Source organism: Metopolophium dirhodum, chromosome 1, assembly GCF_019925205.1.
Source record: "Metopolophium dirhodum isolate CAU chromosome 1, ASM1992520v1, whole genome shotgun sequence".
Classification (NCBI taxonomy): domain Eukaryota; kingdom Metazoa; phylum Arthropoda; class Insecta; order Hemiptera; family Aphididae; genus Metopolophium; species Metopolophium dirhodum.
Window position 1 is genome coordinate 63,120,439 of NC_083560.1, and position 24,770 is coordinate 63,145,208.

The 24,770-nt window shown below is 29.9% G+C and overlaps 1 protein-coding gene across 1 annotated transcript in view; it reads left to right on the forward strand.

The window, feature by feature from the left end:
* The first annotated feature begins 4,907 nt into the window (after nt 1–4,907).
* LOC132935548 (neither inactivation nor afterpotential protein C) overlaps nt 4,908–24,770 on the forward strand; it is a 42,025-nt gene continuing 22,162 nt past the window's right edge. The window contains exons 1-10 of the mRNA XM_061002143.1: nt 4,908–5,456; nt 9,049–9,218; nt 10,073–10,177; nt 10,641–10,750; nt 18,058–18,194; nt 18,417–18,564; nt 21,649–21,730; nt 21,984–22,082; nt 23,361–23,546; nt 24,219–24,407. Coding sequence (XP_060858126.1) covers nt 5,312–5,456; nt 9,049–9,218; nt 10,073–10,177; nt 10,641–10,750; nt 18,058–18,194; nt 18,417–18,564; nt 21,649–21,730; nt 21,984–22,082; nt 23,361–23,546; nt 24,219–24,407 — 1,371 coding nt within the window. The 5' untranslated portion in view covers nt 4,908–5,311. The remainder of the gene's footprint in view (nt 5,457–9,048; nt 9,219–10,072; nt 10,178–10,640; nt 10,751–18,057; nt 18,195–18,416; nt 18,565–21,648; nt 21,731–21,983; nt 22,083–23,360; nt 23,547–24,218; nt 24,408–24,770) is intronic.

Genomic DNA, 24,770 nt, shown 5'->3' on the forward strand with positions numbered 1-24,770 from the left:
ATGACAACGCGCGCGTATTACCGTTTAACGAAACGTATCGGCGATTGTCCGTCCATCGAATAAAACTATTTCATTCAAATATGTTTCGATTGTAAGGAAAATCGTTCTTTGTGCGCGCCTACTATATAATGCATTATATATATATATATATATATATATATATCCCTATACATAATGTGTGTGTGTGTGTGTGTGTGTGTGTGTGTGTGTGTGTGTGTGTGTGTGTGTGTGTGTGTGTGTGTGTGGTGTGTGTGTGTATATTGTATATATATTACCTATATACATGTGCTCGGGTTTGCGAGGTATGTCAGGTATGTGCATTTATACACAAGTGTCTGAACACAGAAAATTCACAGACCTATCGTCATTATTGTGCACGTAATATTGATGATAGAATATTTTACTGTATAATACATTATTATAATATCATTATAAATGTATATAAAATATATTACATCCGGTATAATAGCCGTTTGGATTGCAATAATAGCCTATAATACGGTAGGTATTAGGTCTTATGACAAACGAAATAAACGTATTTTGTCCAGTGCCATACTAATAATAGGCACAATAATGTTGGTGTCAGATAATGGCCCAAAATCTATCGTGAAAATATTGTTAAGCCAACCAAAAATTTTCGTCGTTTTTAATACCAATAACATAATTATATTATAATATATTCTAACACACTTCCTTAAAATTAAATTTCTCCAAGATAATCATAGCTCATTCAATATTATCGTGTTACAATAATATAATTGACTGTTCCATTGGTACATTAGTTTCAAAAATGATAAACTAATGTTTAAATTTTAATCAATACGTTTTTAATTTGTTCATAAATGTCATTTTAATATAATAGGGTAATTCAGAAAATATACACACCCTTATTTTATACTTTAATAAAAGGGTTTATTCATATTCTGATTTATATAACTTTCAAAATACATAATATCATACTTATGGGTCATCATTTCAAAAACGTACTTTTTTTTACCGTTCAAGGAGTGTCACATAGCAAGACAAACTTTTTTGTTCTCCCTAATTATCAAGCAGACAACTCTTTGGAACATTTTTGATGTATCGAAGTCGAAATATGTACGAGTAGTTTTTGAGTTATTTAACTTCGTGTACTATAACTACTAAGGATTATAGTGCGTTTGGAAGATAAGGGGTCTATAATGGATTGAAAATTATCCTAATTAATATTAATTTATCTATATTTTATACCTACCTACTAGATTTAATATTTAATTTTTCTTATATTTTTGTAAAACTATTTTTAAGAACTATTTTCTATATAGTATATACCTAGGTACATAATATACTAATATCTCAGAAACTACTCGTTTTAATTTTGATTTAGGTCAACATTTTCAGAAAAAAAAATCATCCATTTAAAAATTAAAAAAAAAAACGTTAGTTCTCATTTGGAAAAAATAAGCTTATATCGTTAGAGAGGATACATAGGTAACAAATCTAAGTAATTGTAAATATGGTCCTTACGTAGGTATACACTATATATACTTGAAAATTACAAAAATCAAAATTTTAATAAATTCGGTATTAAAGATAAAAATAAGGGTGAGCTTGCTCGGTGAATAAACCTGCCATAACATAATATATTATATAATATTGGATAATACTATTTTATGCTTTGTGTGTCACGTACCTATTTTTTGACCGTACCCAATACCTCTTATTTTAACGTTAAAATATATAGCTTTACAGGCAATATATGTAATAATACGCCTGTTTTGAAAAAAGGGATTATTCAGAAATTGTCTTGTCCTTCAAAAATATCATGTATATATATATATGTTTGTGTGTGTGACATAATATAGTTTATACAGTGAATACGAAATACGTATAATATTATTATGTATACCGCATTATATTTCACAGAACGATTTATTATGTTCAGGTAACGGGAAAATGGTCAAGTATCATAAACCCATTGATCATAATAAAAAGATTCATAATGTCATCGTGTCATAAAATATGATCACACTGCTGTGAGCTGTTATATATTATTAGTTATAAAATGAGTCCATATACGTATACATATCTAACAGGATTAAAGTACGACACTCTCCCATGAAATAAATTATTGAAAATGCGTAGTGCCTAATATATTGTATATAGTGTCATAGTCCAGATACAATATACTATTGTATGTATGTTTTCGGGAAGAAATCTAAAGTAAACAAACAAAATATACATGAACAATAAATAGCTATTGTAGATATTATTCGTAAATAACGTGGGATCAAAAAAAAAAGCTTTTAGGGGGCTTCTGAAGAGGTATGCGTATAGAAATATTATATTTATAAACGGTTGATATTTAAAACTAAAACTGTAGTAACAGTATTTGCATTGTAAAAAGTGGACTTTTTTTTGTTATACGTAACATTCATTCATCCAATAAAGTCACAAATTGAATGTCGTAATATGATATTATACTCATATTGAATTGTCTCATTATCCATTAGGCATTTAATGATCCAATCCTTACACGAAGACTTTCAATTTTATTAGTTTATTATTAAATCAGTATTAGCTTTAATCCAAATTAAGGTTTCAGAAGTGATTTGTGGACTGTGGTATATTTCGGTTTATAATACCTAACCTACTAGTTACAAACGTTCTAAATCGAACCAGAAGCTCAGATACCAAAAATTAACTGTATTATAACTGCGTTGTTATTAAATATAGGTGCCGACGCAGAATAGGAATAATTTAATATTTAATTAATGTCGTTTCATTTATATTCAAAAATCATCACCAAACTCATGCAAAACAATGAACAAAAAATTATGAAAATTATCCATCAATTTATATTTGAATAAAAAACACTTATTGCAAAAATAGAGAGACATTTATTGACACAATCATTGTAGGTACCTGTGTAGGTACTATGTTATTAAATACAGCAACGCGACATAACTCAATACGTCTTGTCCGTGTGTTTGAGTAAAAGTCGTCGGTATACCTACTATGTTTCTTAGTGCGAGTGGAATGGATTTTGTTTTATTTCTTTTGTTGACACATAACTCGGTCGAGAGGAGAAGGAAAAAAATCGAAAATCTGGTTGTGGTAGGCGCGGACGAGTGTGGTAGGTATAAGTGGACAGGAAGGTTAGCCGTTGTCTCGTAGACATGTGAAATAGCATGCCAAACAAAATGAAAGCCAAAGACCGCCTAAGTCAACTACTAGTCATTCTGTGTTTGCTTAAAAGATCAGACTGAATTCAACGACAACAATAATATGGAGAAAAAGAACACAACCGTAGTCGGATAATGTTACCCGTGTTGGACCTATTGTTGACAAATACCTTTCCAATATAATATAGGTAATGACAATGAGCTCACCGAATTATTTCTGTTTCATCCGCGCGTGAAATGTGTATAAGATAATAATTATTATTCCCATTGACGAATACTTGAAAGATAATTAGAAACGCTAGGTATCCATATTGTTTTTATGTAAAATATATTTCAAATATTTTTGAAAGCTATGATGTTTTTACTAAATATAACATTTGGAATAAGATCACAACAATTAGCACTATATTAAATATGAATACGTTGCGTGCCAATCAGAAAAATTCTACCTATTATTTTTTTAGTATTAAATATCACATATTATTTATCTTTGAAATGTATTTGTGTAATTTATTATAATAAAGATTTTCAGCTAGGTACTGAGTCTTAAAATTATATCCTTCTCACAATATATAATGAGTATGATAATACATTTAAAATGCTATCAAAATAAATATACCATATGTAACAGTTAAATAATTTTAAGTAAAAGTAAAAAAATTATTAAGATTTCCAATAATTCGAAAAATAGCTACAGCCATTTATACATTGCCAGTGTTTTATTTATTTAAAATCAATTTTGAATTAAAATTTAATTTGTTTTGTATTGTAAAAGTACAAAACTAAAATGCTATTGCATCGTAGAAGGCAAACATATATAGGCAAAAATGGTTAAAATATTTAACTTTTTCCATCAAAAGCTATACAATATATGTAATGATATTAATGATAATAATTCTTCATTGAATGAAAATTATAATATTATCAAGAGTTTTAAAGTCGAAACACGGTTTACGTATACAATACGGTTATGATGAAGAGATGCCACCGTGATTTCGTAATTTACTTAGTACAACTTTGCAGTTTGGCTACATAACTATGGCCGGTAAGTACTAATAGGTATTATGGATTTGTGTATAGCTACAAAAGAAACAATATAGAGGGAGAGTTGAGTTTGTTCGGTGTGCAGTTGTATTCTAATAAATACATTTTAAAAAATGAGAAAAGTGGGTGGATTGGGTTAGTAGCGTTATCTGCTGTAGTGCTGTATAGTCGTAGTTGAGGTTACCACGTCATCGAGTGTTGACTGTATAATGAATGAGTTAAATTTGAATTAAATGATAAATCGTTGTATACGAATTGTGGTCAGTATATTATACAATAATTATAATATTATCACAATACAATAATATTAGTCTTAGGCGCGCAGCTTCAAACGACGAGAGCATGTCGTAATAAAATATATTATATACACCGGAACGGGGGACATTAGAATATTATATCTGGTGATCGACAAAGGTAACGGATATACCCTCTACCTATAATACAGAAATCGCGTACTTGGTCTTTAGCTGTTACGCAAAGGGAAAACAAAAAAAATCGGAGAAAAAAATATACCATATACGCTGCGTGCGGTGTTGTTATTCGGAACGTATACTCAGTACAATATATATATATATATATATATGTATATAATAGGTTACCTACCTACCTATAATCGAATTATGCCAATGTCGGCGAGAACGTTCGTAAGGTTTCCGTGTATAATCCCTGGTTTTAAACCGTATAGTCGTGACCGGTGGACGTGGGGACGCTTCAGTCCGGCATCAGACGACGGCACATCCAACGTACTAATATTCTATCGTGAAATATAATAATACAATATTATACGATACATCCTAACAGTAGTCCGTCTGCCGTACACGGAACACACCGGGTCAGCTCCGAACGCGGTCCGTTCGTCGTCTCGTGGCGTGCATTAAACAATAAAATAATATTATAAATTTTTATTCGATATTGCAATAATAAACTCGTCGGAATTCCGGCCGTGTCGCAGGCGGTTGCGCCGACGTCGTTTTCCCTCGCCGGTTTTTCTCCGAACGACACGCACGCAACACCGCACCAGATTTTCCGTCGATTGACCCGCACAGGAAACTAGACGACGTGCGCAGGATCTACGCAGGATCCACGCAGGACGCCCTCGCGCCATGGGAGACGGCCGCACAGGGAAACTCGGCGCCGACCGACTGGACGTGAACGACTTGCCGGACGCCGGAGACCGTTTTGAGCTGGGAAAAATTCTCGGCTCGGGGATATTCAGCAACGTTTACGCGGCCATCGACAATGAATCGGGTTAGACGATTCGATAATATTTGGTTTTTTTTTTTTTTAAATTCTTCATAAACGCTAAAAAAATTGTTAGAGGTGGACGGACGAGTGCCCGGGGACGGCGACCCATTTTTTTTTATTGTGGTGTAATAAATTCATCTTGTACAGCGGCGGTAGAAAATCGTTCATATTCTATCATTTTATTCTTCTGCTCGAGCCCTATACTCGAGCCCTATATTCTATGTAATACGTAGTTCACTCAATGAAATCGATAATTTCGTTTTTTGCGGACATAGCGATGTTAATACCATAATAGTACAGGTACTAATTTTAACTACTCTTCGTCTCGATTTCACTCTTTTCCGTAAACGTGTACCGAGACGATTTAGTTGATTAAATATAGCAGTTTATTCAAATAGGTATTATAATTGAATCCATCGATGTTTTTCTTTTCGATAATAATAATTCGCAGCATAAAAGTCAACCAACTATTCGATATGTGGTGCGGGTATACAGGTTCGCCATCCCCCGGGCACTTATCGTGGAGTAGCTTTTACGCATCGAGAGGGTTTTTTTGGTATTAAGTGTGTATTACACGACTAACATATAGGGTGAAACGGCGGCTCAGAGTGTTGAATTCAACGTAGCGGCCCATTTTGAGCCCCGCGAACCATTGACTAGTGTAAATCCCCCCCTCCCCCCAAAAAAAAACATACACGATTCCGTGGCGAAAGATTTCTCCATCCTACACCCGTTTACGAGAAAAAGTGCTTTAAAAATTAAATGTCGTTAACACTATTATAGCCGCCAAATGTCAAAATATCTCGCTATTTCGCTCGAAGCTTTATAAAAAAAACATTTACCTATAATAATTGATATAATTTAATATTATTATGTTAATTTATATTTGTAGTGTATAATGTGCGCTTTCTCTCGGCTTGAAATTTTTATATTTAGCGTAGGCCTTGAAAGTCCAATTGTAATTAGAGGGCTCTCAAACGTAGTTGTCACGTTCGACTTTTCCAATTATTAAAAAATATAGCAGAAATCAATAATACAATTAGGTACAGCTGATATACATAAAACACTAAACAAACCATAACCATAAAGGGCATTAGGCATACCTGATAATAGTTATAATATGTAAAATCATGTAACGATAGGAACATTGCGTGTGTAATGTTTACACATTCTAATTTTATTGTCAACGAGTTTTGGAATTTATGTTGTCCAGCAATACAATTCTCAATCGAACCATAATTATTCGTTACTTATTTCACGTGGCTTCTAATGTCCTTGAATTATTGTCTAAGTTATATATCATTATTAGTACCGATGACACGATGACTAATACAAAGTTATAGGTAGTTTTTTAAAATTATAAAACAATGAGCGCTCACACAACGACAAACAAATTGGCAATTGCACTGTTGTTGTTGAGTGCATATTATAACAATATATTACATACATTTCTAATTTAATATTTTTCCCCCCCGTATTTTCGTATTAATTTAAATCTGTTATTGTTGTAATATTTCTATAAAGTACAATAAAAAATCTATGCTTTTCGGATATAAAAGATTTGTTCGTAAATTATGAGTTGTGACGCTTTTCGTCTATGATAATTATTATTGGTATAATATTATCGAATTGTCTTACAATAATATAATTAAATTATTAAAAAAATGTTTCATATTATATTGCATTAGGGTAAACATTGGGGTTACATTACAGGTACGTATTGAAAAAAAATATCGAATACAGTTAGGTATTAAACAGACTTGTCAAAATGTAAAAAGTAGATAATATACTTAGGAATAAGTAATAAACAACATTTTATACTAGATTAATTTTAGGCATAAAATCTTGATACATTTTTTTTTGTGTTTATATGGCTTAAGATTCATACATTATCATATTTAATACATTAAACATATTATAACAAAATAGATTATTTCTTTTGGTTGTTATATTATGGTTTATATAGATAATAAAGACGATTTTTTTCCTGAACCATAAAATAGAAAATTTCAAAAAGACAAAACTATAATTGAAAATGTGAATTTGCAAAAAGTTATCCTCGTTTATATCCTTGGTAATTAACAATATAGAACTCGGTAATTGTACCTTTCATCAACGTATCTTAATTTGTCTTATTATTCTTAAATTTTTTCCCGTTGATGTTTTGTTCTGATCGGTAAAATAATGTATAATATGCATAAGTTATAACTGTTAATGTAAAAACTAAATTATTATTATTCGAGAATAAAACGTCATCCATGGCCAACATAAGAAATTTATTTTTCATAACAAAGGTCTTTTGAATTTCGAAAATTCCATTTCGATCTGAATTGTTCGAATTATTACGATGATGTTAACATTATAATCATTACGAGAATCGTCTGAAAATTATTGTATTTGTATTGCGGTTTGCCGGATTCATCACACCTGAAAAGAGGAATAAATCGATTTGATTGAGGAGTGATTTCCAGGTAGAGTTGTATCAAAACTCTGTCCTTGCTGTTTATTTTTTATGGTCACCACAAATTAAATGGATACTAAAAGATCTATTAATGCGTATAAAAATATAAATGAAAACACATATATCTCGATTGAGTTGATTGTGCTTTATATTTATACAATACATTTTTTTTATAAAACCATTATATTATATACCTACTTATTCATTCCATCGTATTTGCAATAATATAAAATATTGCTTGGCTTAGCAAAATATATATTGCTATAACACTTATGTTACAAACTTAATCGGTAAAATATCACGCGTGACGACCGTATATACGCATGACGTCAAAGCTGAGGATTGATGAGAATATAAACCGAAGATGATTTTTTCTTTTTATAGTTTCTATAATACTGCTAAGAATTCTTGCGAGATTACGAAATCGCTTTATTTTCTGTTAAATTGATCTGAATATCATAATAAGTTCCAAAATCGTGAGCTGGAAATTTAGACATATTATTACGTATAGTTGTTTGGCAATAGTGTTTGAACTTTTAAAATTGAACGAAAACCAAAAGTATAAATGGTTAACACATTTACATTAAAACATGCAACTAATTGAAAAAAAATTAACAAGTAGTTGTCTTACGCATTAGTAAAATAAAGATTTTTTTATTACGTATTTTTTTTCTCGGCCATTAATATTTTTAAGTACCTGCCTACATTGCAATTTCAGAACATATGTTTTTTTCAATTTTACTAATGATTTATGTGATGGGAGAGGTAAAACACCAAACATAGTACCTATAGTTTAACAGTTTGATGTTCACTACTTAAAGTTATATAATATGACTATATTGCGTTTACAATTTTCTTGTTAAAAAAATAAATGTTGTTCTGAAGGTACGCCAATTAGCTAAAATAAAAACAACTTTACTACAACTTTTCTACTGTATTTGCTCGCCAATTATATATTTTTACAGAATTCTGTTCCAAAATACATTGGATGATGTTATTATATACTTGTAGGTACGATTAAACAAAACACGTATCTTGATTCCTAATTAATTTTTTTTTTTTTTGATGTCTTACAATATTGTACGACGTTTTTTGGAACAATAATTGCATAAATTCTTAACCCTTAAAATTCAGGTAAAAATGTTGCGATCAAAATTCAAAACCTCAACGGATGTTCGGCCAGCGAAAAAGACGCCAGCGAAGAGTATCGGATATTGAGAGATCTGTCATCGCATCCAAACATGCCCGACTTTTACGGCGCTTACACCAACAATAATGCTGTCGAATTGTGGTTTGCCATGGAGGTACATTAGTTGAATGAATAATAATAACATACTTAAAAACTATAGTTTTTCTGATTATTAGATGATTCAGTAGGTGTTATTATTTCCAAAATTTGTTTTTATTTCTACTCATTACGGAAAGATTCATATTGCCATTAAAACTATTACACGGTTTTCGATTTTTCATAACTTAAAATGGTAAATGGTAAAACCTTATAATATTTGAATATAGGTATTTTATAGTTTTGTTTTATTTCACTTCAATGAATTTAATATAAGTAATAATTATTATTTAATAATTTAATGTATTAATATATTAATATATTATATTGTAATTAATTGTAGGTACTATAATATATACCAATCGCTTACTTATCAGTGATAATGTAATTAAAAAAAAATATTTAAATATTTCCAACAAATAACAAAAATTTAGATATCTTATAATTTACTCCTATATCGTTCATCATTGTATTAAGTAATACATTTTTTGGTTACAACATATTTTGACATACCTAACATTTAAATGATTTTATCGTACATGGATTCAAAAACTGTAAGTAGGCACCTAACAAAAGTAAATTTCAGGAATAATTCGCATTGATTTATGTGTACCTACATTGTAGTTTACCTACATAAATTAGCCCATTAAGAATCGTGTTATTTTGTTTCTTTACTTAACTTTTTACTCATAAGTTATAAGTTTTATATCTAAACGTATATTGTGTTCCCTTTTCAATGTGCATTAATAAAATACTGAGAACTTTGAATAAAATAATGTGCAAGTAGATAATAATATTAAGTAGATAATATATTATAATGCACATACGACTATAAGCCTATAAATCTCGTTCCACCGCTGATGTTATTTACAGATGTGTGAAGGAGGAACTGTCGTGGACTTGGTCAATGGTCTTTTGTTGCAAAACAAAAAAATGAAAGAAGAACACATCGGATATCTACTCAGAGAACTGGTCAAGGTATGCGTTCAACAATAATACCTACCTACGTAAAACTAAATACTGAATAATAATAAAACAAAATTCACAAATCGTTTATTTTTCAAAGCATTGATACGGTTAACTATTAATTTTTGACTGACTCGTCTCGTATTTAATTTAAAAATAAATAAATAAAAATGAATCAAGAGAGTATTTCACTGTTTAAAAAAAACAAATTCAACTAAAAAATGTACTGCCACCCGCGCGTGAGCTTTGATTTGCCTAAATTCAAATGTTCGGCGTTTAATAAATTTCATATACAACGATAGTAAATAATATTTACTTAAACAAAAAATTATTTCACCACTGAATGTTCAGTTTCGTAATTTTTTATATATCCGTGACGTCGTCGTGGCGCTAACAGTATTACGTATACCTACGCATAGTTTCTTATATTTTATTTTCGAAAAACGATAGATTTTCACAATTTCTAAATTTTCAGGCCTCATGTTTTCTGCACGATAATCACGTGGTTCACAGAGATATCCGCGGCTCAAACGTACTGTTGACGAAGAACGGGGAAGTGAAGTTGGTAGATTACGGTCAATCCAGGTAATATTGTTATAAAAATAATATACTTATGCACACACACACTAATAAATACCTATAAATGATGTTTCCAAACGTCTATCATATTGATATACTATCATAAAGTGTTTGACAGACGAAGGCGATCGAACGCTAAACATATTTACGGCTTGGGCGCGAAAGGGAACGTCAACTACACTGCTAGAACAAACCTCACAGCTAGGGAAAATACTGAAAACATTAACGCTGATTATGTTTTTCCCTAAGTGTTGACATTGGAGTCGACTCCAGTAATAAACACGAACATCTATCTCAATTTGAATTTTGATTGAATATTATATCACATGTTTTGAGCAGTGTAGGAAATCTGGGAAATGTGGAAATAATCATTTTACAAACGCATTATTTTCTACATTTCCCTGGAAATTTCCTTCTATGAACACTAAAATCCGGCATTGCGTACATTTTTTGGCAACGCCAGATTTCCTATTTTGCCCGTTGCACATTAATATATCATTATAATATAAACAAAATAAAATTGTTTCTATACTACACGACACCACAACTGGTGTATTTGAGTGACGTTTCTTCAAAATATTTGTTGTGTGTTATAACTTATAATACATTCTTATAAGTTATAATATAATCATGCTGGGCTGCCCCCGAGTGAGTCTGCTTTAAGACCCCGTACTATCTGCACGATCGAAACCCTAAAGGCCGAAAACGTAAAGGGTTTAATAGCCAGTGTTTTCATTTCAGTTTATGAGAGAGGGGCAACGGTTTTGACGGGTTTATAATAAAACTGTAAAAAACCAAGGTCCGTGAAGTTAGCCGCACAATTTTGGCTCCAAATTTTGTCAATTGTTTGTAAGTCATTTGTAAGTATTTTTAAGGACAATTTGGTAATTTGTAAGTACAGCCGTTTTCAATTATCCTCAAAAGTTTAAATCACGGCTAACTTCCGCAAAACTTGGCCGTTTTGGCATTTCAAAGTTATTGACTACTTCAAATCGTCATGTGCAATTTGTAAGCACGAATTTAGAATTTGTAGGTCATCCTTTCCTTAATTATCCCTAAAAGGAAGTTGGTCGAGCTTTGTCGAGATTTTTGAACTGTGACTGTTCCAAATCGTCCTGCGCAATTCGTAAGTATTTGTCAGCATAAATTTAAAATTTAAAGTCATTCCTCTCTAATTTATCCCCAAAAAGAAGTTGGTCAAAAATTAATAAAAAAGCCTAGTTAAATTTAAAAAATGTCCTAATAGGATAAAAAATTTTAATAGAATAAACAATCAGCTAAATAAAAATTGATATTAAATAAAATGTAATTTCAATAAAAAAGGTTAGTTGAATTAAAAAAACCAAAGTAGAAAAAAAACTTATATATAAAAAACCTAAGTAGAATAAAAAATCAGTTGAATAAAAAAATGATATAATAAAAAATCAAATATTAATGAAAGTAGCAAAGTTAAGTTTAAAAAAAAATATAAGATCAATATATAAAATAATAATCTAATATTAATATAATATTTTTATCCTATTAAGATATTTTTTTAATTTAACTAGGATTGTTTTATTAATTTTCGACCTACTTCTTTTTGGGAAAAAATAAGGGAGGGATGACTAATAAATTTTAAATTCGTACTTACAAATACATACAAATTGCGCAGGACGATTTGGAACAGTCAAAGTTCAATAAGCTAGACAAAGCAACTTTCTTTTAGGGATAATTAAAAAATGATTGACTTACAAATTCTAAATCAGGGCTTGAAACCGTTTTCAAAACCGATTTCAAAAACTGAAACCAAAACCGTAATCAAAAACGAAACGGAAAAAAAATGGATACCGGTATTATAAGGTCAAAACCGAAACAGGAAAAAATTGAATACTGGTATTATAATTTAAAACTAAAACCGAAAAAAATTGGATACCGATATTAAATTCAAAATCGAAATCGTAAAAAATTGGAAACCGATATTAAATTCAAAACCGAAATCTGGAAAAATTGGAAATTGTTATTTTTTTTTTTTAATTGACGTGTTTTTAAATACGTAAATTCCATTAATACGCATAATTAATACCGATAGTAAAATTGAGATCATGATTAAAATGTTGATAACCATTTCATTATTCACAAAAGAAAATTGGAAACCGGTATACAAAACCGAAACCGAAATTTCTTAATACCAGTATTGGTAAGTTGAAACCAAAATCATAAAATTTCAAAACTGGTATACAAAATAAAAACCGAAACCGAAATTTCCTAAGTAGTCAAAAACTTTGAAATGCCAAAACGGCCAAGTTCCGCGGAAGTTAGCCGTGATTTAAACTTTCGAGGATAATTGAAAACGGTTGTACTTACAAATTACCAAATTGTGCTTACAAATACTTACAAATACTTACAAATGACTTACAAATTATTGACGAAATGTTGAGCCAATATTTTGACATTGTGCAGCCAACTTCACGGACCTAAAAAACCGCTCCCTAACAATTATATTACATTACATTACAAATGCATTTTGATCTTCATACAAATAGCCTTCTTACGTAGTTAAAACATAGTTATCTAAGACGACCGTGGTTATTAGTCATTGGTTACTATCAAAGGCATAAATAACCCATTTTTTTAAAGAGATACCAATGACTAAATATATAATACAAATGCAAAGGGATATCTAAATATATTACCTGCAGTTAGCTACTATATGAAGGCCCAAAACTAGCCCATGCCCGGTAGCGGCCTGTTAGCTGTTAATGACAAAGGTGGAGGGGACAAATGACCACCCTGCCCACCCCCCCCCCCCCCCAAATGACGCCACTGTTTAAGTGTTGGATGTTTTTTTTGCTACCCACATACACACAATTTACGCAATCGCGGGTCAGTCAACGTGCTCAAAATTACAATTTTTAAACCAATTAGTATATCCGTTTATTATCGCCTCGTTATATTGTGACATTGAGCGCGTGCATTGTAGTAGGTACTTATATTGTTATGATATGATAAAATGTTTTCATCACGCGAATACATCAACATTAAAACAATAATAATTGTTTGAAGTAAATCCATAATTTCATCGATGTGAATAAAATATTATCACCGGCATTTTATATTTTTATCTCTACTTTTTGCGAATGTTTATTATGCAAGTAAAAGGAATACTAATTGTGGTTCACATACTACCGTACTCCGTGTTCTACCCTACTCCCAAATAATAGTAAACCTTTACTAATAAATCAAAATAGGTAACTTGTTTCTTTGGTCCTGCTTATCATAGTACACACATTAGTTATGGTATAAAATCCAAACTAGGTATCGACATTGATATTGTAAAAAAGTCGATTTTGTAGCTATAATTCACATAATATTATAATAATATGCGTTTTAATGAATAGTTAAGGCTATATATAAAAATATACATTTAAAAAAAATATGTCTAGGATAATAGATAGAAATTTAAAAAGAAATATATTTTATTTTGCCCTTAATATCGTATTAAAAATTGAAATAACTATAAAAAATGAATATTAATATTATTAATTTATTAATTTTATGATCTGTGATTATACAGTAAGACCTTCAATTGTAATTATAACTATTATTATCTATACCCATCGAATAATAAATATTTTAATAATATTAATATTATTAAATAATATCTAGGAAATTGTTATTTCAATTAGTACAAGTTTAATATTATGGTAAAACACAATGTATTTCTTACTCGACCATATATACTAGAAATACAAGACGTGTGGTTAAATAGTATTGTAATATTAAAGTCAACTAGGTACCCTAACTATTATTAGGAACGCTGCAACTGGATTGGCAGAGAATATGCACCAGTGGGTGCAAAACAAATATCCACCCAAACGAAACTATATTACCGATACGCTAATAAATTACGATAGTAGCTAGTGGCTAGTAAAGTGTGAATCACCATAGACAGGATTGGATTGGCTTGGCCGTATTGGCTACATTAACAAAATAGAGGAAAGCGGGCCGTGAGAAAGACTGTTTTTTTCATTGCCTCTTGGTCTCATTCTGGCAGAGATATTTTCATAAATTAAATATAAATCTATCTGTGGTGAGACCTCTATAACTTCAAAATATTTTCATTTTCGTTTGTTATGACAAGAACAAAATATGGCCCATCCATTCTATAATAGGTATCGACGGTGTGCGCCGATGAACTTGTTGAAAACGTCTTCTAATATTATACTTCACCAACAACTCGTATTACGACGCTTTTCATTCGCCGTCGATATCCGTGCCTAGGTAATAGCCAATAGGTAGTTCTCTATAAATATGAAAGAAGCTACAGAAGAACGTAAAGATTGTTGTCTCCTCCGGAAAAATCGACACATTACCTCACATCATATTACTACGGAAGCGTAGTAATAGTACCATAAACAAAATAATATTCTTTCGGGATTTATACTTAAAAAATACAAATATCTTCTTAAAAACTTGAAATTTTGACTTGACAACTCAAAATTTTGACTTAACTATTTGAAATCTGTGGCCCTACTGCGCTTCCGTATATTACGTACACGTGTATAATAATAATAATATTTACGTTTCTGCCGACCGACTGCAGCCATTAACGGGTACGTAGGCTTAATATTCGACACGACTCCACGGCGGCCTAAATGTATACATCGTTATTTGGCTATTATTATTATTATAATACATTATACGCATATGAGTGTGAGAATTTTAGGTAGGTATTGTAGGTATATGTGCGTTGTGGTTGTGCCCAAACGATGGCTACACACTACATTATAATGGTATTATAATATTATTAGGTACCTATGTTATAATGTTATATTGTAACTTCATCACGCGAGGCACGTACATATCAAATCGTTTCTATATTATCATCGTATAACGCGGTCGCCATTTATTTATCACACTCCGAAATATCGTGTGTGCATTTTATACACAGCAGCTCCGACCCGGTGTACCACTAACGTCAGATACGTTAATACGTACAATAATATTATAATGATGATAAAAATAATAAATAATATAATATACGAGGGCTTGAATTTGAAAAAAAAAATTCCGATTTTTGTTATTTACAATTAAAACGTTACACAATTTTTGTGTTTATCGTTATTTACAATTAAAACGTTATCCAAGTTTTGCGTTTATCATTATACTGAATTAAAACGTTGTACAAGTTTTGCATTTATCGTTATTTAGAATAGTGTTAATACCTATTAGATTTATTAATAATAACTAATGTGGCCCGGATACGGAATATAATATTATAATCAATTCTAATGTCCGTATGTACGAAATAAATATTTCTACGAAACCAATATAACATGTAAATAAATGGATTATAAATTTATTTCGTTTTGCGGTATTTTTCATTCAATGAAAATTCATAAATTACGTTTAGCAGTATGTTTTGTTTAACTATAATATTATTTAATATACTTTGTCATCGTTATGTTTTGTTTTGCGGAGTTAAATTATTTTTGATTATCGCTTTCCGTTATAATTACGTTTACAAATTTCAATCATTCCCGAAAATATTCACAAATCGTACGGATTTCCCATATTATTATAGTGTAACTACCTTTTCGTCTATATAGCAGGGCTTGCATTTGAAAAAAAAATATTGTTTTACGTTATTTACAATCAAAACGTTATACAAATTTTGAGTTTATCGTTATTCAAAATTTAAACGTTATTCAACTTTTGTGTTTATCGTTATTCAGAATTAAAACGTTATACAATTTTGGCGTTTAACGTTATTCATAATTAAAACGTTATACAATTTTTGCGTCTATCGTTATTTAATATTTAAAAGCATTTAGATACCCGTTTTAAAAGTACACAGGCCGCAATTAAAAAGTATATGACTATGACCTTTTTTGGGGACATAATTTCCCTATTCTGAGTTTTAAGTAGGTATTGTGTAATTTTATTTATTTAATTAAATGGGTTAGATAACCCAATTACATATTATTTACAAAATATAGAGTACAGTGATACAGATTAAATTACAATATACATAGTTCGTAAAGAAATGGAAACAAAATAAATGATAAAACAGTATGATGATAATTAATCTTAAGTTATAAGTGATAATGTATTATTGAATTTAATAAATTGCCTAGGCTCTAAGGACTTTATTATAAAATAATAAATATAAAATATACAATTACTCAAACACTGACGACTGAACAAATCTGAGCAAACTGATCACCGAACACAATAGTTGAATAACTTGAATGGTATAAATTCCGACCGTAGTACAGATAGTACAGTACAATATTATCAGAGTATCACTATTATTAGCTATTGGTAATTAAATTATTCTATTAATACCTTCTTATTAAATTTTAAAATAAATCTAATACGGGATCTCCCGGATAGGCCGGATACGGGATAAAATTAATTCTTGGATCGAATAAATAATTGAATAATACTAAGTATTATTAAATAATTGGAAATTAATTATTTTGTTTAATGGAATACAATATATACCGTTTTGCGTTATGTTTTGTTTAATGATATATCATATATTTTGTTAAACGTTACGTTTTGTTTTGTGTTATTTATTTATTTATGTTTATCGTTTTTCGTTATGATTACGTTTACAAATTTCAATCGTTTTTTATCAAATATAACGTTATAATCATAACGTTATTATAACGTTTGCAAGCCCTGCTATATAGGTTAGGCGTAATATATTATTGACAGTAGTACTGCAGTGATGTTGGGATAGGTATTTACAGGAGCCAAAGAAAGAAAATATCGAAATTGGAGAGGGGAGGGGAAACACAGAGGCCCAAAAGTTTTGTACTGTGGACCCAACTGGTTGATTAATTATATAGCAAGGATGCATATTTTTCTATCGTTGCGGTCCAAAATTTAACAGATTTTTTTTCCTGCGAGCGTTAAAATTATAAAAATTACTAGGTATAGGTACTAAACATATTATAAGTGAATAGTTGTCGTGTTGTTCAAATGTTAAACCTACAATTTAATTTTCTGAAAGTCGTCAACGATAATTAAAACGTACTTACCTATTATCTTATTATTTTTAATGACATTTTTATATTATATTTTGACTGAAAATGTAATAAAAGTTTTATTTTTCTAAAATGTTCTAAAGTATAAAACTGTAAGCTTAATCCAAAATATGACATTATATTAAAATAATAAAGTTTTTGAAGTCATCAAATCATTATAAATATTTTTTTATTTTTGAACAGACAATTATAACTTAACAGTTGTAATATTATTATAATAATAATTTATAAAAAATGTGATCACAATTGTATTGACGTTTCACATCGTCTGTTGTGAAGGGAACTACAGAGTCCGGAATATAAGGCTAATACTGGAGTCGGATCTCCTGCATGGATGGCACCAGAAGTAGTTTTGGCTGAATACAAAGACAGCGAACAACCATATTACGATCAGAAAATCGATGTTTGGGCGGTTGGTAAGTTCGTTAGCAGGCTGTTAATAATTAGTCGATTCGAATATAATAACTTACCTAGTAAAAATTTGGGAAATATAAATATTTCAATAAATATATTTTATTAATATTGTAGTTTTGTCCTTGAAGTATTGAAAAAGATTAAGATAAATTAATATTTAATTTTACCAAATAAACAATAGTTAATGTCCGGATGCTAAATTAATTTTTTAATTTTTTTTTTAGGTGTTACTGCTATTGAGTTAGGTGACGGTAAACCACCGTACCTCGACATCCACCCGACGAGGGCGTTGTTCCAAATTGTTCGAAATCCGCCCCCAGGACTATCCAAACCGTCAAACTGGTCGCAATTGTTTAATGACTTCATTGCCGAGTAAGCAATTACAGTTAATGCGTGGGAGGAGTAAGGGGAGGTTGTGCATTGTGATTTGTGGTTAATATCACGGCTGTGTTACCATAATATTAACCACAAACATGAAAACGATCGATTAGTAGTGTGTAATATAATATATAATGGTTATGGTATATTATTAAAGTTGATAATTTATATATATATATATATTATATATCATATACTTTGGTGGGCAGGTGGCCACCTGGAAATTAATTTTAACAATTTAATCGAATATCGTGTCCGATATCGATGATACGCATTGTATTATTGAAACACTACAAATATTGTTCATAATATAGTTAAAGGCTTCATAGGCGGTAACCCAGTAGAATATAATATTCCGTAACAGTATATAATATTATACTATACTTACCTACATCGCACTACACAATACCTGTATTTAATAATAAGTTATCCTATTACATACCTATCTAATATACGCTACTTAACTTACGTGACCATTGAATTTGTAAAGACAAAATACTGATGTTCATTGTATTAATACTAGTGTCGATTTTTTTTTTTTTGAATTTTACATCAAAATTATTATTTTTTAAATATTAATCCGTTGTATTGACGAATATTAATTAATTACGTCGAATCGCAGATAATTCCTACTAATATAGATGCGTTCTTATTGAATTGTAACTTATGATGTGTAAATACTATATATACAGATTAAAGTTTTAAGTGGCCTGGTGCCTGGTTTTCTAATTTTCCACAAAGACTTCCTACAGACCACATTGATATCTGATAACAAGAGTAGAATATTACCTTCCATAAGTTAAAAAAAAAATCAAATTTGGTTGATTTTACAGAATAGGATTATTATTCCCGTAGAGCGTATTTTTGTAGACAAAAAAACTTTGGCACCGGGTGCTCTATTAATTTAAATTTATTATATATTTATATCAATTTAAAATTATGTACTTATTTGTGCATTTTTATTTTACTATTTATTTATTTTCTATGAATTCATTTTTTTTTAAGATACAAATACTTCAAAATATATACGAAAAAATAGTTTAACGTAGTTTTTTTACACTGAAAATTATACACTGATGATACATTTAACTTAAGTTTATTTAAAAATTCTTCAATTTTTCAGAATATTTCGAAAAACTATGGGTTTATGTTATTTATTTGAATAGGAATTTAAGTCTCTAAAATTGTTAGTTAAAACCTTTTTTATGATTGTATTGGTACTAATGTATTATTAAAAAAAAAAATACAATAAATATCCATAAGAGACCTTCTTAAAGTACAAACTACTTGTACCTTATTTGCACAATAAAGACGTAGAGAGATTATTTTTTTCGAGCAAAGCGAACAACTTTTTAAAAATATTATAAGGTATTTAGGTATTATCGTAACCTTAGATTGGTGAAAAGGGCGGATGCCCACGAACTTTTTTCTTAGTTTATAGTCACTGACTATTCACTTTCTAAGAAATTTTTATTTTCATAATTACATTTAGCACTTTGTTATATACCTAATAAATAGCTGTTTAAAATCATAATCGTTGTGAGCGTTTCAATTTTACGAATATATTGTTTAAGATTTAATTTTATAATACTATATTTTATGATTCTTGAGTTGATTGTTTATTTTTTGATACCATTATACATTTTTTAAATGATTATGATTGTTATCCCATCTAAAATAAACTCAAGGTTAGCTAATATTCATTACAGATACTATATAAATACTATGAATCCCAACAAAGTTGCATAGGTTTATCAAAAACCATGTATTGAAGTATTCATTTATGAGTACTAGTACCTAAGGAAAACTCAAAAACATCTTCAGATCCATCCAATTTCGTTTTTCATACTCGATGATTTGTAATGATTTGTCGTGCTTAAAAAATAACAATACAACAGACATTGATCATTTGAACAGATCATTTCGACGGTGCGTTAGCGAAGCGTGTGACCGACGTGTGTCCACCTCCCATGCCATTGTCTGCATCAAATAGTCTGTACATAAACTTAACCTGTTAATTCGCTACTTAAAACCGTACTCTATTATTAGTTCATTTTTTTCATCATACATTTAAAATATTAAAAACCAAACGTGTTTTGAAAAAAAAAAGTAAATACCATATAGCGTTCTGAAACAATGGAAATGGCGTAACTAACCAGTCGTTTCACGCAGTTTTTTTTATAGGTCATGTAATGCGGTATACTGTAAACAAAATGTCGAACAACAAGTAGGTGCCTAATATTCTCGACATATTGACTGGCGATACAAAAGAAAAACTGGGACGGGGATATCCCCGGTAACAAGTGGTTATGCACTTTGGGGCCAAAGAAAGGATATTCAGATATTATCAGATCAAGGGAACGCCGTTGTAATTAGCCTAAACGGCTTATGAGTACTTTCGTTTAACACGAACAAAAGAATATTCGACGTTTTAAAACATATAATGTGTTCACAAGTGCATTTTTCGCCGAGTACCGTAATAATGTCAATATAAGAGCTATATTTTATACAAATTGTCACTTTCATCGTGTCTTTTGTCATATTTTTTTTTTATTTAACATCAAATATTCAGATTGTGATTAATTCAATATGAAAATCAAACACTATATTGCAGAATAAATCATAGGACTTAATTATAGCTTATCTCCTGCACTCTCCGTAGTGATCTCGCAGCTTATTATACTCTAAATAGTATCAACTATAATTGCATTCAAAATTTCAAAATACTTTTTCTTGTTTTTCCAATGATTTTTATTACACTATTATAATTTATAACTGTAATATATGAATTAATGATAAAGTTTGATTTTCAATAACATACAGTATCTGTAAGCGTATGTATAAAGTATTTAAAGATAGGTATCCTATACTTTAAATTAATACCTGCACCAATGCTTGAAATAAAAATACAAATTAGAGCTGCAAAATAATACTATTTTTAAGTCATAATAATATGTCTCACAGTATAATCAGATATTATATTATGCTATGGTGCCACATTGAAAAACAATTAAATATGAAGTCTTCAACTTTTACTTTTTGCCATACTACCTAACAGTATTTTTCAAATTATATCAGGTGTTTAGAAAAAAATCCTGATCACCGTCCATGCATGGAAGAGCTTTTAGAACATCCGTTTATAACGCAAGTTCCAGAAAATGTAAGTGTATACTAAACATATTATTGATGAAAAAAAATATATAATATGCATTAAAATAAATAAAGTTAATTATGTTTAAAATAAAATATATATTATATCAGATATAAGTTATACAACTTAATTCTTACGAAAACAAAACCAATTTTATAGAACACATTTTATATGGTTAATTATCTTGAAAATTAAAATTGTTTTATATATCATACAGATAATGTTGCCATGCTTGAATACAAAAAATGACTTATGATTTCAGGTACAACAAGAAGTCAAGTCAGTGATGTCATCAATTGTTGACGACGTGACGTCTATCCGAAAATCAGAAGTCAGGATTATAAAAACTGGACTCTTAAAAGCAAGTATAAATGTATAATATTTAAAATTAGTCATAGATCAAAGATATAGTATGACCAAATATTTACAACAATGTAGTTTGTTGTTTTTCTATTTTTTTATAATTTTTAGTTTTTTTATATTTAATTTACTAGTTATAACGTATAAAGGTCCCCACACACTGGAGCGGTGGCGTTAAATTCTATTGTCTTGGCTTTGCCGCCGCAGTGAGCGGTGAAATGTGTCCTGCAGCAAAAATTGCAATAAATGAATTATTCACCACCATCGCCACCGCTGCAGTGTGTGGGGGCCTTAACAGTATCCTTTTGAGACTTCAGATTAAAAAAAAGGAATTTGGCGAGAAATGGATTAAATTATTGGCAGAAGAGAAATAGGAAACAATTATGTAATTCTTACTAGTTGCTAGGTATCTACTTTAATTTTTGATTTCGAATATTGTCAAATATTTTATTTATACCTTGTAATAATTGAAATTGATTCCGAAAATATTTAATAATGTTTAATATTATATACTCGACACTCGTATGTATCCACTGACCATTATATGCTATTTAAAACGAATATTATACTAGTCAGTAGATATCGCATAAAATAAATACCGTCATAGATCACAAATTAATATGCAAATAATTGCATAATATGCGTATTTTGTACGTTTTACTTACTATAAAATTTCCAATACGACATTCGTCGTTAGCCTGCCAATTTTTAACAATTTTAATCGACGCAAAGAGTGAAAATAAAATGTATTTCAACGTACCTATTGGTTTGAAAACTTAACGAGTATTAAACAATCAGCTGTCATTTCAATGACGTTTGTATTGATGAACGTCTCTACGACTTGATTCGTCTCGAGAAAATACAAACTACGACGATGTTTACCAAATAACATTTTTAATTTTACGAACAATATAAAAATCCCGCTTGAACGTAGGTACGTGTTTTTTAATTTATTGCATTTCGGCACATTTAAATACCAATTATCAGAATATACATTGTAATATGTATAAAATGAAAAAAAAACATGACTACTATAAAGAATTGAAAATATGTGTGGTTCTATCACCCGACAAGACATAAGGGAAGCGAATCTAGCGAGGAGAGCTAAACAAACCGCACGTCCTCCGCGAACCCCGTCGCGTCCATTGTCTTGCAAAGTTATTATAATTGTTATTGAGCGTGTGCGGTACAAAATGCGAATAATTGCGTTCCACGCAACGGCTAGAAATTCGACGTGTATACGACACATCTCAGATGACGGGAATGATTTATGTTACAGGTGAACCAAAAGGAAGCTGCCAAACCCATGCATCTAGAAGATTTAGCCGCGTTGAAAGAGGTGTCCGAAGAGACCGTTCTCGACGAATTGCAAAATCGCCATTTGGACGGTCTGAGCTATACGTTTGTCGGTGACGTGCTGTTGTACATGAACCCGAATCGAGATGAGCCTCTCTACGAGAAAAAGGTAATAAAAATGATAAATAAATACCTAAGTTACTCGACGCGTTTTAAAATTTTTTTTTTTTATTATTATCATATAATTATAGATAGTATAACACCTCTTACGTACCTATATAATATTTTGCTAGTACTATATATTAAAATTAAATAGGTACGTGCAAAAATATAACGTAGTAGGTCATTTTATTATTATGGTGGTACATTATAATATGTTATACAGTTATATTATTATCTAAGCTGAATTTTGAAAACTTTCTAGTTCTATTTATTTCACATTACATTTATTTTGATTGCTATTTGATTTAATTGTTGTTATTTCTAAAAAAAAATACGATAACATTTAAAACAATATTATACGTAGGCACCTATATTTATATATTAAGTTACCGAACATATATAAGGAAAAAACCTTATACTGATAATATTATACAACAGAGTATCGAGAAATAATTTTAACATAATATAAACTAAAAAGTTATCAATAATTGTAATTTGTGTAACTAATTTACCTATAGCTACCTAATTTGATTGTTATATTGTCTCCCAAACAAGTCCATATTGAATATTCCATATAATAGTTTTGAAAATATCAAGTACGATAGTATAACGATTTACTTCGTTTACTTATACCAGTTATACATACGCTCTTATCTGTTAATATTGTCGTACGTTTCAGCACCATTATCGTTATCAATTCAAATGCCGATCCGATAACGCGCCTCACATATTTAGCGTAGCTGATGCAGCTTATCAGGACATGCTACACCATGAACAGCCACAACACATATTGATGGCGGGCGAAACTAAGTCGGGAAAATCGTTGAATTACGGGAAATTAATCGAACACTTGGTGTTCTTGGGAGAGGTTTGTATTTTGGTTTTCGTCTGTTACAATACAATTAGACATTGGTAGATAAACGCGTGCGGTATGTATCTATATCGGAGGTAGAAAAACGTTTCAATAATAATAATAATAATAACTCTTAATTAATGGAAAAAAATTGTCCAATTTTATTATTACATAAAATAAAATATAAAGACAGTAGTATTATATTTATAGAAATAAGAGACAAAAAAAAATAATATATAAATATTAAATAACTATGTAGACTTAAAAAAATAAGTTGATATATTATGTCCTCCAGGCTCGCGATTATATCGTGTAGTGTAATAAAATGTATTATTCTCTCGAAACCAATGATATAGGTAAATATTATAATAATATATT